The 18432-nt window shown below is 38.4% G+C and overlaps 1 protein-coding gene across 1 annotated transcript; it reads right to left on the bottom strand.

Moving 5' to 3' along the window:
• Positions 1-2338: 2338 nt before the first annotated feature.
• Positions 2339-3181, bottom strand: LOC142351825 (myosin heavy chain kinase D-like). Its single transcript, XM_075404070.1, has one exon. It carries the CDS (start codon positions 3179-3181, stop codon positions 2339-2341), a length of 843 nt encoding a protein of 280 aa, XP_075260185.1.
• Between the last annotated feature and the right edge of the window lie 15251 nt (positions 3182-18432).

Raw genomic sequence — 18432 nt, 5'->3', positions numbered from 1 at the left:
GAGTCATGCCCAAACGCCGTAAATGCTCAGCTCGTTAATAGTTAAGTGGTTTTTCAGCGGGGGTTTATTTCCGTGGAGGTCTATTTTCTATCTAATGTTAAGTGGGTTTTTTCCGAAACCCGAATAAGACAAAAGAAGGAACGTTATCTAAACTACAGAACTTATTGCAGCCCATTGATTTCAATTTCTTTAGTTGACAAGGTGAAATCATCCAAAAAACATTGTTTGGAACGAGTTGATGTCAATTTCAATTTCCAAAAGTAGAAGCCAAAGAAAATAGTAACAAAACTTTTATTGAAAAGTTGAAGCTTCCACGTGTATGCTGTAAGAAATAAAGAACTGTAACAAAACACGCAGAAATAAGAAGCGTCTAAAACTTTTCAAAATCACGGTAAAAGGCATGTTCGCCACGCCAACTGCTCTACTAAAAGTTCCAATTCATTAGAATAACTGAATTTAATCTCAGTCAACTGCAGTTTTTGCTCGAGACAGGAGTGAAAGCATTTATCTATCTTTGATACTGAGGATATACAATGTGTGCAAAGAGTAGAAGGACCACACTGATATTTTCAACGTTTCATTGCGTACCAGACACCTTTACTCAACTGACGAAATCAGAGCAGAAAAAATTGTACAAAATTAACACTAAAATCAATATTACAATATAGATGACATCTAACAGCTTTGTGGTCTGAAGAGTGGAACCCAGATATTACATCCTTGAATGTCATCCGAACACAAAAACAAAGACTAGAGCTAATTATTTGTTGCAAGAATCGAAAACTGGTTTTCTGGTATCTATCTAAAACTTTAAACGAAACAATATCAATATTAATATTATCAGTTTTACCTTTTCAGTATTTAAATTATTGCTTTATGTCAAACGTCATCTCAATGCTTAAACACCGCTCCTTGCTCTCAGAAAGTATTTTTGCTCAATTGGAGAAACTGGAAAAATTAAGCAAGAGATGCTGCGATAACCTACAATAAATCTTACAATAGCAAACTGAAATAATGCGTGCGGCAAACTTTCTCACTGCAACTCTTGCAAAACGTACGATACTCACATTTTAGAACAATATTAGCGGTGATGACTCGAATCTGGTGCTTTAGTCTTTTGTCCGATAGAAATGCATCAAGCGAAAAACCGGATAAAATATCACAGGACAACTGTAATTGCTATAAACTTCGTATGAGAGCAAGTAAAATGTATGATCGGTTAATTATTTGTTGGCAGATTGACAACTAGTAAAAAAAATGTGAAGAGCCAAAAAATTTTTACGGATAAATTTTCTGATAAATTGTCAATAATTTTTCGAGGTAAATTAATAGTTAAAGGTAAAAACATTTTTTTATGATGGCCTGCCTGTCGGGGGGTGTTAGAAGCGATGGTTTAGCGCAACGGCAACGCGAGAGCCCATCACTTAAACTCAATTATCGGTTAAGAGCATGCAATATTTTTAAATTGTCGAAGCAAGCATTGAAGATATATACATTTATAAACATCTACAAACAAACTGTTACGCCCAGGAAGAACTGAGGTCAGTATTAACATAAAAAAATTTACAGACTAACATGACTTGTTTCCGTTAATAGAGCTATGAGCAAAATTGTCTATGCAAGTGTCTAATAATACTATTGAACAAAGAAATGGAAAACACGTATGACATCAAAATCTCGTACACTTACAAATCAAATATGCTGCTTTGACTTCTGCTTTTTGACTCTAGTTATTAATGGTTTCACTAGGCTTATTCTCCGTTTTCAATGCAGCAATAACTCGATACGTCGAAAAGCCAAAGTCTGATATCCTCATTTGAAGATTCAGTATAGAGAAATTCTGGTGTTTATCGAGAACCGCATACCGATTCGAGATATTTAGCCAGAATTTCTACTTAACTTCCACAGAGTCACATAACCTTGCTTACAGCACAAAACTTGCACGTTTTAAAAAGGCGAAAGTTCATGGAAGTCCAATTCTAGCTATGTATATAGGAACTTCTGGAATTTTGACTTCAGTCACTGCAGATTCTCGATATCTTATTACGTGTACGTGCGTGTTTAAAGTAGGTAAAGAACAAAATTTTATGGAATATAACCAGGGCCAGCGCACACGAAATGTGAATAAAAAGCTGTTAAGCAAAGTATTATAGAAATTGGATCTATTCTGTTTCGCCCCCCGCCCAGTGTTTTTATGACCCCAAGTTACAAATTATATGTTGTTACATACGTTTCTATTTAAGAAAATAGCACGTGCGCCTGGAGGTCATAAAAGATTTACGCTCGCTAAGCTTTGCAAAACAGAATAGATCCTAGAAATTCTTAAGCCAGCTTTGTTTCATTCGGTGATTGCAGGCAGAGTTTTGCGAGCTCTGAATTCGCGATTTATCTGATCGTGTTGTCGGGTCAGCTCAAATGTATATGACGATCCTTTTTTCGGCTGCAAAGCCCGGACCCGGGAACGACTATCGACTTCAGGGCGAGGAAAACTCTTGCAGATAGCCGTGCAGTGATGCCTGGCGAAGAAGTTCGCAATTCCAGCTGTTCCCAAATCGGTAGGCCCATATAACTGATCACGAGAACAAATGGCCGGATCGGTCAAATAGTAGTGGTCGTCATTTCGAACTCCTTGAAGGTCGCACACTACCAGTTCGCGGTCAGATGCAACATAGGTGAAGTGAGAAAATGCAGGGAGGGATTCTGTGAGCGCAAACACCGCCCCACTGTTGCTGTTGAACTTCTGGTAATGACCATAGATAAATGGCTCAATTGCCACATATTCGTCAGACTTAACGTATCTTTTGTCCTCTTCGCTGAACCACAAGAATCCACCTGTCTGTCCACAAAAGTCCATCTTCGCAATCAAGGGTATCACAAATTTGATAGGTCGGTTTGTTGGATGCGCTCTGTTGAACCGCATTGCCAACTCATTTGCCTTTTCAGCAGCCGCTATATCGGGAACCCAGTCAACGTACAGTTTGGCCACCTTATCGATGAACACTTTTGAAACGCATTGCTCACCGTCATGTTTTCCTCCTCCATAGTATGTGCCTCTGAATGCATACCGACACCCACCTTTCTCAAAATATTCCCTTTCAAATCGCACCCAATATTGTCGACCACAGCATTTACACTCGTTAACGCTTTTTATAGTCTCGTGATTGCTGGCGGAAGTCCCCATTAAGTCGATTCAAGTCAGTTGAAGAATTTTTGACAAAAAGTGGCGTTGATTTGCTAATACGTAGCTAAGCTGATCGCTTTTCGAAGATTGTTGGACGCATTTATTATATATTATACACAGCTTTATGCTGAATTACCATTTGAAGCTAATTTGGTCCGAATGACAGCATACTTCAACATGATGTCGACAGAATAAATACAGAATTTTAAACGGAAATGATGTATGTTTAAATAAATGTATCGTGTGGGCGGCATGGGATATTGCAACATTTCTTACCTGTACACGGGGATTTGGAAAAATTAATAAATAAAGGGGGTTTGCTCTTAAGCCGCGTAGGACAATCCAAAACATGAGTAGTTATCCCCCACTATGAGACATCACTGCATCGTACATAATTTTGAAGACAAGGCACTATAACTCAAAGAGCCGCATCAAAATTGAATTTCTATATAAGCTGAAAATTTGGAAAACTTAATTGGAATTGCAATAAATGCCAATTAATTTATTGCAATAATTGATTAGTGACCCTTATTTAATTGTAATAATTGATAAGAAATACAAAATTAATTGCCCAATAATTGGAAAGAAAATAAAACCACATTCTCAACATCGGAAACCTGGAACTACGAAAAGATCCCAGATTTAGATTTTCTGTCACAGATCGTATGTAGTTTGACATATTTTATTTGTCAAATTAAATACGATTATTGATAGATCCCAGATTTAGATCCCAGATGTCAAACTACATACGATCCCAGATGTCAAACTACACAGATGTCAAACTACATGTAGTTTGACGTAGTTTGACATAAAAATATGTCAAACTACATACGATCTGTGACAGAAGATCTAAATCTGGGATCTTTTAGTAGCTCCAGGTTGATCCAGACAACCAAGCTTTTGTTGATCTCATGTTGGATAACGATTTGATACAGATAATCGACTTTCCTACTGCAGCATCAGGTATCCTAGATCTTATTTTTATCAGCAAAGACCTCGATGTATCCTCCTGCAAAATCGGTGATGAATCGATTAACTTGCTGTCTAATCATTTCAGTATTTTAACTCAACTATCAATTCCCAATTTTCAATCATTATACATGCGACCTGGAAAACCAAATGCTAGATTTAGTTATTGCAACGCCGAATTTGATAAACTCAATGCCCTCATAGTAACTAAACCATTCTCAGGAATTTGTTGGAGCAACGTAAATGTTCTAACTGAACAATGGCATAATTGGATAAGACTTTTCATATTCCAGACAGTTCCACAGAGAAAAAGGCACAGATCTCAATTATCACCTTGGGTAACCCAAACTACTTCGAACCTGATCAAAAAACTTTATACTGTAAAACGTAATCAGCCTGGTAACTACGAGAAGATTAAATTGATGCAAAGATCTTTCGAACGAAGTATCGAACAAGACCGTGCTAACTTTGAAAGTCGGCTAGCAAATAAAAGATCTACAAGAAAGCTTTTCGAATACTTTCGAACTTTCAAGTCAACATGTATTCCTGCTTCTGTCTCTTATATAAATGAAATTGCCACTGAGTCGAAGTCGCAATGTCGTTTGTTCTCAAAATTCTTCGCATCTATTTTTACTGTATCTATCGATTTTGTACCTGTGGAAGAGGTCGAAGTTGAGAACCCCTTGCTTGATTTTGACGTATCTCAAAGTAAAATTCGTTCTATATGTGAAAATCTTGATGTTAAAAAGTGGAGTGATCATAACAAACTACCACTTAACGTCAAGAAATGCACCAATCTTGACTTCGGCAATACAACCAAGGCGTTTTTCTTTTCAGGCAACGAGATACAAAAACATATTGTGCAAAAAGACTTGGGTTTGTTGATATCCCGAGATCTTAAATGGGCTGATCACATTAGAGCAGCATGTAATAAAGCGATAGGTGTTTTATGCCTGTTGAAAAGGAGCTCGCCCCTTCTTACCATGTCTGTTAAACTGAATCTTTTCAAATCCATGATAATCCCTGTTTATATTTACGGCAGTAGTTGCCGGTATGCCAATATCGACAATTTGAAATCATTAGAAAATGTCCAGAAACGGGCTCTTAAATGGGTTTGCTCGGACCAAAACAGTACTTACAAAGAGCTCCTGTTAAAAGCTGGAATACTTCCCCTGTCATTATACATGCAATTACAAGATCTGCTCACTCTATCCAAATCTATGTTTTGATATCGATTTTATTTTGATATCGATTTTAATCCATACCTTTGTTTGAGGAAATGCACTCGTGACATCCGATCTTCACACGACGTTAGATTTGACCACCGCAAACCACGTGAAAGCCAAAGCGAGCAGAGTTTCTTCTTCCGTACCGGTGCCCTCGTCAACAGACTGCCAGCAACGATCGACATCAATAACCCCACTGGCCTAAAACAACTACTACTACGTGTTCTCTGGACTTTCTTCAACGCAAATTACAACGAACTCGTTAGTTCGACGTGGAGAGTGTAATTTGCCATCATTCACCATCACGAAAGAAAAAGGGAGACGATTTCCGTGCCAGCAGATGAAGATATCTCCTGGCTGAATCCCAACTACTACTACTACTACTACTACTACTACTACTACTACTACTACTACTACTACTACTACTACTACTACTACTACTACTACTACTACTACTACTACTACTACTACTACTACTACTACTACTACTACTACTACTACTACTACTACTACTGCTACTACTACTACTACTACTACTACTACTACTACTACTACTACTACTACTACTACTACTACTACTACTACTACTACTACTGTTTCAACACTTTAATTCCAAATATGAAATAAAGGCACGGTTGGCAACAAATACAAACAAAACAAGAAGAGTTATTTGTTTGGTTATTCTGTGAAGTGCTGTACGACGAAATTGTTGAAGGCATTCTTTGACCCGGTTGCTGCTTTCTCCTTCAATCTGGTGAACGATACTTTGTTTCGTACACAGTCTCCTTCGATTTGACTCATCCACGTTTTCCGTTGCCCCCCAGGAGCGCGTCTAGCATGGACGTATTGATCGGGCGGGTCCCAATCGAAGGCACTGCGGGCTAATCTTCCTGGTTCCATTCTCTGGATGTGTCCGTACCATTTTATCCGTTTGAGCAAGATAATCGTGGATAGTTGGGGCATTCGTGATCTTGACATAATTTCTTCGTTCGTTGATTTCTCCAGATATGACACACGTAGAATTTTCCGAAGACAACCACAGTGGAAACTCTCAAGTTTTCTCTCCATTAATTTCGAAAGAGTCCAAGTCTCTGAGCTGTACAGCACGGCTGATAAAACGAGTGCTTTGTACAAATTGCACTTGAGGTGCACGCTGAGCTGCTTGCTCTTCCAGAGATTTTGGAAGTTAGCAAACCGTTGTCTACCTTCTGCAAGTTTGCAATTGACTTCCTGCAGGTCTCCATGCTTGAGGCTGACATATGGTCCGAGATACTTGAACGCTTCTATGCTTTCAAACTCGTTTCCGAGAACATCTTGTACTTTGCAGGAAAACACGCGTGTGGCAACTGCTTTAGGTTTGCCACAGTATCTCGATTGGTGAACTTTTCGGCCATTGACTGTTTTGAACTTTCTTTCACACTTGTCACAGGTAAGGCTCGCCTCTAGTTGCTCGAACTTTGACTTGTCGACGACATTCTTTGACAGATCGGCTTTGCAGAATCTTGTTTGGTGCACTTTGCGTCCGGTAACTGTACTGAATTGCCGCTGACAATTCTGACATCTTAAAGACTCTTGGTCAGCCACCACTGACCGACTCTCATTTTCTAGCGACTCTGAATCTGCTACCGCAGATTGTTGTTGTGAAGCTACCAACGCTGGCTTAGCCACCGCTAAGCTTTTCAATCTTAGCTTCCGGCCATCTTGTGTTTCGAACCAGCCCGCTTTCTTTTTCGTTCCCAGCAGCACCTCCGTGCTGATGGTTAGTCGTGACTGGCTAGATGTCTCTGCCAGGAGTCCTAGTTTGCCTTTATGTGTTCCAGTGAGTATCTCCACGTTCTGTTGGATACTAGGCACTGCAACAACATTTGGGCTGTCGCATTTTACGCCCATATTCTTTGTTTTGGCCACATTAATCTTCAGACCAGCGGCTTCCGCAAGGGCCTCGATTCGATGTAGGTTTTCTTGCACCTCACTGTCTGAGACCCCCACGAGAGCAACATCATCAGCAAAGTCTAAGTCAGCCACCAATCTCCCAATGTCTAATCCTCCATGCACCGAGTTAGCCAAAATGTAGTTGATGACAAGGAAGAATAGGATTGGGGACCACACGTCACCCTGCCTAACGCCCGTTCTGACATCAAATAAGCGTCCTTTCTCACCTTCGGCTTTGACTTGACATTTGAATCCATCATAGCTGTTTCTTATGATGTTTATCACTTTTTGCGGAAGACCATAGTGTTTCATTATCTGGTACATCTGCTCACGATCGACAGAATCGAATGCCGCTCGAAAGTCTATGAAACAGAAACTAATATCCAATTGAAACGCCATTGATTTCTCTATTATTTGACGCAGGGCAAAGAGATGATCGGCGCATCCTCTGCTTTTTCTGAAGCCGCACTGCTCTTCCCTTAAGACGCAATCCACTGAATCTTTGCATCGATTGAGAATAACGGAAGCGAACACTTTGCCTGGTACTGACAATATAGAGATCCCTCGGTGGTTCGAACACTCTGACCTCTTTCCTTTACTCTTGTATAATGGGACAATTTCTGCTACCTTCCAGTCATCGGGCAGAACTTCCGTCGAGCAACACTTATCTATGATGCCCCAGAGCCACTCGACAATACCCTTGTGTGCTTTCAACTTCTCACATGAAATGTTATCGGGTCCACTTGCCTTGCCATTCTTCAACCTGCGGACAGCTTCAAGCACTTCTTCAAATCGAATTGGGCTCAGGTCAATCGACAAGCTTTCAGCTGCTTCTTCGGGATCCAATCTCGTAATGCAACTGGATGTTGAGGGATTCAGGAGTTGACTAAAATGTTCCGTCCAGCGTTCAAGTCGTTCCTCTTTCGTCCGTAAGTTGACGCCAGTGCTTGAAACTAATTTGGTCAACTGGGGACTCCAGTTTCGGCAAATCTGCTGTGATGCCCCAAAAACCTCCTTCAAGTTGCCTCTGTCCGCAAAGCTCTGCACTTCTTGGCCTTTGCGTTCAAGCCCTGCCCGTTTGTCTGCACGTAGAGCTTTTCTGACTTCCTTACAGCAGTTTGTGAACTCTAACAACGCCACCGCGCTGCTGTGTTTCTTCAACTGTAGATCAGCTCGTTTCCGGATAAGTTCCAGAGAATCTGGAGAAATCCAAGGTTTGTTCACTCGCTTGTCCGGAAGGAGGCATTTCACTGCTGCTTGGTTCAGGGCTTTTCGAAAATTGTCCCAAGACTGCTCTGTATTCTCGAAATCGCCGCTCTTATCCAGATGTAACTTGACCTCCTGCGTGAATAAGTCACGCGTTGTTTCATCTTGCAGCTTTGCAGAACTGATTCTGGGCGTGAAACATGGCTTTTTAGACAAAAGTTTCATAGATACTTCCGCAATGACCAGTTCATGATCGGTAATTGTGGTTTTCCCTCTTCTGGTCCTCACATTCGTCAGACATCCTCTGTATCTCTCTGCAAACAGAATGTGATCCAGCATCTTTTTTCGACAACTCGGATCGGGAGGGTTGTAGGTGTACCGATGCACTTGTCGATGCTGGAACCATGTACCACCTACGAGCAATTTGTGTGAAGTGCAAAATGATAACAACTTTTCCGAGTTTTCATTTTCTTCACCCATTCCAAACGGGCCTCTGCAGCTCATGGTGTCATTCAACTGGTGTCCAGGCTCTGCATTGAGGTCACCGATGACACAAATACGCTCCCTATGTTTGAAGCTGGAAACTAGGTCTGAAAGTTGACTCCAAAACAAATCCTTCTCTTGGAGACTAGCTTCATTCGTAGGTGCGTAGCAGACAACAACAGCTAGATTGGCTCTCCTCCGAGCCGCGAACTTGACGTAGCAAATACGTTCACTTAGAGCCACTTGTTCTACGATGCTGTTTATCAATGACTTCTTTACAGCAACGCCCACTCCTCCTTGTCTCGACTTTACACCAGACAACCACGAGTCAGACAGGTAGAGCTTGTGGTCTCCGAGATCAATTTCTTGCTCCTGCAATCTCGTCTCCTGCACTCCCAGAATATCCAACTTGTATTGCGCCAGATCCATTTTCAAAGCCTCTAAAGATCCGGCTTGGGTCAGTGTTCTGACGTTTAAAGTTGCAATTCTGAGTTGGTTCCTCGGGAGATTCTTAGCACCCCTTACCCGGGACTCGGGGCCATGGTTGAATGTACTCATTGCTTTGGTGTTTGAAGGCTGAGATACGACTAGTTGCGCCACAAACTAGAAGACCAGTGCCTCGTTAGCTCGACCATGTGAGCGGAGAGCCGCAGCACATGACCTAACCCCAGGGGACACCACGTGGAGGTGAGGTTGGATTTTGTCCCCCACTACTACTACTACTACTACTACTACTACTACTACTACTACTACTACTACTACTACTACTACTACTACTACTACTACTACTACTACTACTACTACTACTACTACTACTACTACTACTACTACTACTACTACTACTACTACTACTACTACTACTACTACTACTACTACTACTACTACTACTACTACTACTACTACTACTACTAGATGTTCAAATTTAATTGATCAATAATTGATTTTTTGGTTTTGTCAATTGATTTAATTGATTGTTCCTAATTTTGTCCGAGTTCGATCAAAAATGTTTCAAATGGGCGCAAGACAAATCTTATTTATAGCTTCAATGAACTAGTTATACGTATTCTAATGACCGATCTGAATCGTTATATATAGGCTTTTTTGCGGTTCTTTTTTCCCAAAATGGCCCCTTTTTAGTGGTCATATAGCGTAAAAGCCCCGTCCTTACTTACTTTAAATGTAACATAATAGGTAGCTAGTATGTGAAACTTTCAGGATACGTTGAGATTGAGAACATTGGGATGACCAGAGAAGCCCGGAGAAGCAGTAGCCTGAATTGTACAGGTTGTTATTTGGAAAGGAAAATGTTATAAGAAAAGAGCATTGAACAAAGTCAAAGAGGTTGAATTGTAATTTGCCGTGGATAGAGTGGCGCAAACGGAGGAAACTGTCAAGCAAATAGATTGCAGGTGGACATATTTTCAGGCACATAAAAGAAAACTCAAAATTTCAAGTCAGTCATCTAAATTGTCTTTGGTGAGAGCTAGTAAGAGTATTTTAACAATATTTTTGTTGTGCTAATTATAGAAAAACAATTTTGGGTTATTAGCCGGGAGCTGTTGGTAATCATTAGCTGTTAATAAATCTCCACGGAATTAGAAACGCATTGACTTGCAAGCTAATGATTACCAACAGCGGGGTTAAAATAGTTTATTTTATAATTGGTGCAGTATGTAATTTTCTTCTTTGATTTACTAACACTCTATTCAAATAGATCACACTGAGGTAGACTAATTAGGAAGCCATTTTGTTAAGTAAAAAGCGTTGAGCCAGAAGAAAAATTGTGTTAGTTCTGTAGAGCAGAATTAATTGTCAATCAAAATTTAATTTGATTAAAAAACGAACGTTTTCGAACATTGCATTCTTCCTATGTTTTTCAACTCAATGATTTACTTCCATTGTCTAAACTGTACCAGGATAAAGAAAACGCACTTCCATTGATAGAAACCTATGAACACCATTATGGTAGAGTTAAAAGCAGATTATTCAAAATTCCAAAACTGAGAACCGAGAAATTCAGAGAGAACTTTCACATTCGAATTGCCAAAGTTGCCAACAAACTGCCTAAAGAGATAGACTTTTCCCAGCCTTTGAGACTCAAAAAACGTATTCTGTCATTCATGTGGGACCGTCTGATGTTTAACTTCAGCGAAAGAGTAGTGTGTACATGGACCATTTTCTGTGATTGCTCCGATTGCAGAAAATAGTGGAATAAAGACCAAAACTTCTATGGGAGCAATCCGCTCGGCTTGATGCTGAAAAGTCACAACAACAACAACAACAACAACAACAACAACAACAACAACAACAACAACAGCAACTTATTACGCTAAAATTAATTTAATTTTTTCCGGAGTTTTTGAAAATCCCAGGTATATTGCTTTCTATTCCTGAAAAGGATTTTTTAATTTCATTCCCATCTACCTATTTTTATTTTTAATTGTTGGGGTTGATAAAATTTCAAATTAACATGTACCAGAATAATTTTTGAATTTCAAAAGTCATATTTTTTGCCTTTGAACTAATACTTCAATATCAATTCCCGCCCCCGGTACTCATCGCGCGTATTTCATTGCGGTTTCAGCTTTTTGATGTAGATCGCTTCTATTGTCATTAGTTTTTCAACCCCGCGACATGTTTTAAGAATCTCCCATTCAATATTTTGCGCTGTACCACAACATTCTACGAGGTGTTGTCCCACTGGGGTATCCTTCTTTTGATGCTCCGAATTTCTAGTGGTAACCTGTTGGCTGGTTTGGCCAACATAGATGGAACTGCATCCACTACATGTAACTTTATATACCACATAGGATTTCAGATTCTTATCAAAAGATGATTTCAGGGTGGGCAAGCAAGTTCTTAGCTTTCTTGTTGTGAAAATGATATGAATATCACACAATTTTTTCAGTCTACTTGCAAAATTTTGAGTAATATTTTCTCTGTATTGTATGAAAGCCTCGGTTTAGGCTCCTTATTGTGAAGACTTTTAACTTTTTGTGATGTTGTTCATTTTGGAGGGTTATTGCTGTGACTATTTTATGCAACGTCTCGCTAACAATACTGGAGGACCACTCTGTTGGATATTGATTTTCAGTACAGACCTCTTGATTTTTCTTGAGAGCTACATCAAAAGATTGCCAGTCACTGGTCGCATTAAAAATCCTATGCACAGTCCTTTGAATCTTATTTTTGTTAAGTTGTAACGGTGCACAGCTACAAAAACTTAGGGTTATGCCAGTATCGGCGGATTTTTGATACCAATGACAGCTAATTTTCCTATCTTTGTTTAGGTTAATGTTTAGATCTAGAAATGCCAGGTCTCCACTACCGTTTGGTGTCTCAAGAGTGAATTGTTAGTTCTTCTGAAGAGAATTTGCATACTCAAGGTAATCTAGAGGGTGCCCCTTGACGGTGCACACTATGTCATCTATATACCTCTTGAACATTTTCAATAACTGTGTGTCCTCTTTTGTACCTCTTTCCGCACAATAGGAACAAATCTAAACAAAGTCCTGCATGGTCGTATACTCTGTGTCAGTGATATCTTGGCATTTTGCATGAAACGTTTTTGCATGATTCGCACTCAACCCCTTTCCCTCGGAAAGTAACGCGTCAGTTAGAGTCAATTCATATCACCATTGTGCCAGGAGTTTTGTTCTCCCTTCCCTCTTTAGTTTCTACAAGGATTTGTCAAAATATTTCATCCAAAAATTTGACAAAATTACCGTCAGCAAAGCGCCCATTGCTAAACCGTTCGATTGAGTGTACCACATTTTATTACACATGGAGTGAACATTAGTTACGGCTAGCCTCAAGAGGCTCTTCATCGCTGACCTCGGAATCTCAGGTATCTCGTCACTGGAGTGCAGTTTTTTAAGCGCAATTTCAATTGCCTCCTCAACCGATACATTTGTGTATAAGCTTTTAACATCGAGAGATACAATTAGGTCATCTTCATCCAATTTGATGACCTCTAGAGTGGAACTGGCATCTTTCGAGTTAGTCTCACCTTGCACCTGGTAACCTTTCGAAAAAGGGAGAGAGAAATTTTTTGAGGTTCTCGTAAATGCTACCAGGTATTGACAGAACAGGCCTAAGCGGAGTACTACTTTTATGTACATTAGCAAGTCCATAAAGCCTGGCCAGTTGCAATCCAGTTGTCCTGAGCCATTGATAACTCTTTTCACTTATCGTTCCCTGTTTCACTAATTGGTGCACACTGCTATTTACCAGTCTCTCCGTTTTTATTGTTAGATCATCACTTTCTCCGTTATGAGGTTCAAACTGACTGGAACTGAGAATTTCATTTAGTTTATCCGAGTTTGTTGTCTGTTTCATAACACAAAAACCGCAACCTTTATCAAATGCTACAACCTTTATTAGTCATGTGTTAGTTCTAATGATCTAATGAAAAAAAACGCGTAGCTTTGTTGAATAGTTGTTTATACGACAGAATAAGAATTTAGGAGGGAGGAGTGAAAATGACTGGAATGAACATGAAGTTTTTAGATTAAAATGTTCAGGATACATTGAGATTGAGAACATAAGTTTGCAAAGTTCTTGAGCTTATTTATTATGAGAACAAACAGAGCGAACTTCAGCGAAGTAAGTTGCAGTGAATTTCAACCAATGTTTACTAAGCAAACAAATGCAAAACTTGCTGTGCAAAGAATCTGGCGGAAGTTCCCCTTAGTCATTCAAGTCAAATCAAGAAGTTCTGACGAAGTGTCATTCATCTGCCAATACGCGACTTAGCTCATTTTTTTTTCGAAATTTATTGGACGCATTTATTATTTATTTATGCACAGCTTTCTGCTGAATTACTGAAACATTTTTTTAGATACTGCAACATTTCTTACCTGTACAGAAAGAATTGGAAAAGATAATTGGAATTGCAAAACTTGCAAATTTATTTTATTGCAATAAATGATTGGTGACACTAATTTAATTTTAATAATCGGAAATACACAATTGATTGTCCAATAAATTGGAAAATTTCAAATCACATTCACTCTCACAAAATATTTCTAGATTCAGATTTTTTGACAGAGATTGTGTGTCATTTGACTTATTTGCGTGTTGAGGACCTGTTCGTCTTAGAATGTTTCCTGGTAAAAAATTGAATGATTCGGATAACGTAAATATTCGCGTTACTTTTTGTAAAAGTCCAGTTTAAATTGCGTTTAAGAGTTTTTGATAGTTAGTCGAATTTAATTGATCAATAATTGCATCTATTTTAAAACTTTATTTTTTGATTTTGTCAAAAGAAATCATTGATTGTTCTTCTTTTTTCGAGCCATTTGATTGCAATTAATTGTTCCAAATCCCTGCAGCAAGGAAGTGGAATTTGTGACAGCTAAAGCTAGGAAATAGGGAGTATTATAGGCTTTGCAAGATCAATATAGCCTCAATTTTTGATACTTCAATTTCCAAAATTGCTATTGACAATCCAGATGCAGGAATTTTGTTAATGATGCAATTGATCAATCTTCTGCAGGCAAAAATCGAGTTCGATCAAAAATGTTTCAGATGCGCGCGAGACAAATTTTTTTATAGCTTCAATGAACTAGTTATACGTATTCTAATGAACGATCTGAATCGTTATATATAGGCTTTTTTGCAGTTCTTTTTTCCCAAAATGGCCCCTTTTTAGTGGTCATATAGCGTAAAAGCCCCGTCCTTACTTACTTTAAATGTAACATAATAGGTAGCTAGTATGTGAAACTTTCAGGATACGTTGAGATTGAGAACATTGGGATGACCAGAGAAGCCCGGAGAAGCAGTAGCCTGAATTGTACAGGTTGTTATTTGGAAAGGAAAATGTTATAAGAAAAGAGCATTGAACAAAGTCAAAGAGGTTGAATTGTAATTTGCCGTGGATAGAGTGGCGCAAACGGAGGAAACTGTCAAGCAAATAGATTGCAGGTGGACATATTTTCAGGCACATAAAAGAAAACTCAAAGTTTCAAGTCAGTCATCTAAATTGTCTTTGGTGAGAGCTAGTAAGAGTATTTTCATTCGCTGTTGGTAACTCTCCACGGAATTAGAAACGCATTGACTTGCAAGCTAATGCCCACCAACAGCGGTGTTAAAATAATTTATTTTATAATTGGTGCAGTATGTAATTTTATTTTTCGATTTACTAATACTCTATTCAATTAGATCACACTAAGGTAGGCTAATTAAGAAGCCATTGTTTTAAGGAAAAAAGTATGGGCCAGAAAAAAATTGCGTTAGTTCTGTAGAGAAGAAGTAATTTTCAGTTAAAACATATATTGATTAAAAAACGAACGTTTTTGAACATTGCATTAAACCTCAGGTTCAAAAAATAAATGAAATCATTTACAAAGTGTATAAAATTGTCTTTGACTCTCATTCTAAGAAATGAGTTAAAATGACATCAATTTTTTGAAACTATTTAGAGTTAAAACCCGTTTTTAAACATTTTATTTACAATTATTACACTAAAAATAATTGAATTTTTATTCCGGAGTTTTTGAAAATCCCAGGTATATTGCTTTCTATTCCTGAAAAGGAATTTTTAAATTCATTCCTATCTACCTCTTTTTATTTTTACTTGTTAGGGTTGACAAAATTTAATCAAGTGAATAAAAGTCTAGGAGGGAGGAGTGTGGTATTGACTAGTGTGAACATGAACTATTTGGATGGAAATAATCACGACACGTTAAATTTAAGAACATGAAAAGTTTTCCCAGTTTATGAGCTAATCCTGGACATGTTTACAATGTAATCAAACAGAGCAAACGTGAGTGAAGTAAGTTGAAGTGAAAATGAACCATTATTTGCTAGACAAATTACTGCAAAACTTGTTTTGCAAAGACATTTAGTTTTTATAAAAACTAGGAATGCAATGCAGAAGATATTACTAGAAATAAACTCAAAAAAACCAAAGGTAGTTTTGGTTGGAAATTTCCCCCAGAAATACCGGAGGAGAACTTCTAAAGGGGCATTTAGTAAGCGACACAATGGTTATTTGTTCCATTTTACAAAAGATAAATTAGAGCTGGGGGCTGTCTTGTGTTTCAGGAAAAGCAAAATGTGTATTCTAAAAAAGGAAAAACCGACTAACGCCGGGCGAACTTCGCTCAATCGGCTGGCGAGCGGTTGGTGTCTTCAGTAGCTAGCCAGGTTTTAGTGAGGCTAGCTTTAGTTTAATTAAAGGGCGTGAGGTGAGAGCTTTTGGGCGGGGCTGCACCGGGGGATTGGGGGGAAAGCGGGCACCAGTTGGGGGGACGGTGGGACGGGGTGTTTTTGGCTTCACGGGACCATGGCTTCACAGTGGAACAGGGTTGGGGATCGGGGTGCAGGGGGAGGTTTAAAGCGAGGGGCTGATATGGAGGGCTTTTTTTGGTGTGGGTCTGGGGTGGTGGGGACAACCTCAATCAAAGCCATAAGTATAATCAGGATACTTCAAAACAGGTTCTCTGAATAGCATAGTGGGACACTAGATAGCTGAAAAGCTCTAAGAGAACTTAATTCCCGATTGGCGCTACCTGTTAACCCCGTTTTTGAGGACAAAAATCAAATTGGTTAGATGACAAATCAGTCAAGCCAAGAATCTCAATAAAAGAAGAGCAACAGAACTAATATAAACGCTACGATTTTCGTTTGAGAGCAAAGCAATTAAAGGAGAAAAACACCTACAATTGTGGCTTTACAATCATGTTGACCAGTTTTTAGAAATCTCCACGGAAACAGAAAAATATGTGCTGGCATGCTAATGATTACCAACAGCGGGATTAATTAAGTGGATAATGAATTTCTGCGGCAAACCCTATTGCAGGGAAAATCAAACCGCACTATACAAGAAAAATTTCAGCTATCAATTGGTTTTCTTTTGCGGATGTTAAAAAAATTTTGATAACTAAAATTGATTCTTTTATGATGTATCCCAGCAAAATGTTTTTTTTCGTATGTCAGATAACTGGACAGGTTTTGTACTTTAATGAAATTAATGAAACTTAACAGAACAAAAGATTGGTTGAAAAGAGTTGGACGAAGAAATGATATTGAAAAGGAAACTAATTTAAAATTGTGTTTCTTTGTCAATTTAGTTGCACAATTTTGGATCAAAGCATGGTAGACAACGATTAGGAATATCCGTTTAAATGGTAATATAAAATTGATTACGTGATTACACGGGATATACTTTTTAATTCTAAGAAGATAATACAAATAAATGTTAAATTTGTAAAAATCAAATTATGTTTGTCAAATATAGAAAACAGGTGAAATTTGTCACATTCAAATGTCTGCTCGTAACATTAGCTAAGAATAGTGTTCACTAAAAGTTTTGTATTTTTTCCATTGAAAGTATAAGAACTGTCAAAAAAAGTGTTTTGGACACTTTGCAAAAACTGAATTGTTCGACGACGAATTTTGCGTGGAAACAAAACAAGTTACAAAGTAAGCTGGATTTATGAGCTAGGACTAATCATTGCTTAGAGAAGTTCTTTATACTAGATTGGAACATTTGCAGAAATTAAAGGTTGTTTGCAACAACCTATGGGTAAGAGAAACTCATTCGTTGAAAAAATCAGGTTGGTTATAAATTGCCATCACCAACAGTCCTCAAAACACTACATTCTCGAACTCAATTGCCCTGACATTTTAATTGGGGATTACTTGAACAATTGCTTAAAAATTGAAAAATCTAACGAGTTTTTTCCAATACTCAGAACCGTATATCTTGTGACGGAACCTGTTGCCTATCGTTAAACTCATACGTATGGCCAAACTGTTCTCACTGAAACAGCAGGTTACTTTTTGCTGACAAAACTAAATAGTTTGAGAAACCTTTAGCACAAGAAAAACGCTAAGAAAGAAGCGTACGAGGCTGAGAAACAGCAACTAGTTAGTCAATATTTTGAGGTAGAAAACGCTCGACTGGAACAATGGGTTCTCAGTAAACAACAAGTGATTTAGTTATTTCATTTTTGAAAGAATATGGTTGCTTTGAGTGAAGCGGGGAAGGAAAAAGAAATTATTAATTTTGAAGATAATAAGTTTCTGGCCAGTAACAGAGCTACTGGGAGGCGGGAACGTATTGAAATTATCTGGGAAAGAAGTTAGTTGCATCAATTTGGGATAAATGTGAAATGATTAGCTCAACTGCTTCTTATTAGTGTGGACAATTAGTTGGTATTGATAGAAAAATTGTTTTTGGATAGTCTATTTTGTTCAATTGTAAGTTTCTTGCTGTATTTTTATTAACTACTTGTATTACGTTTCTCGAGTAATAAGTCGACTATTTGCAGTTAGGTATTCTAACAGCCGAGAGAGCATCATTCTAGGTGACAATACAGTATACTCCCAACAATTGGCAAAGTAAATCGTTTTGAATTTTGATAGGTTTTCGGGAGCTAGAATTCAGTCGCCAACTATAATTCTTCAACCAACAAAAACACAAAACTC

Source organism: Convolutriloba macropyga, chromosome 1, assembly GCF_964194025.1.
Source record: "Convolutriloba macropyga chromosome 1, txConMacr16.3, whole genome shotgun sequence".
Lineage (NCBI taxonomy): Eukaryota > Metazoa > Xenacoelomorpha > Acoela > Convolutidae > Convolutriloba > Convolutriloba macropyga.
The sequence above is the reverse complement of the archived record's forward strand: the minus strand, read 5'-3'. Positions and strand labels throughout refer to the sequence as shown.

What these genes read in the sequence shown, in the direction of transcription:
- LOC142351825 (XM_075404070.1), bottom strand. Translation starts at nt 3,181, where the DNA reads ATGGGGACTTCCGCCAGCAATCACGAGACTATAAAAAGCGTTAACGAG.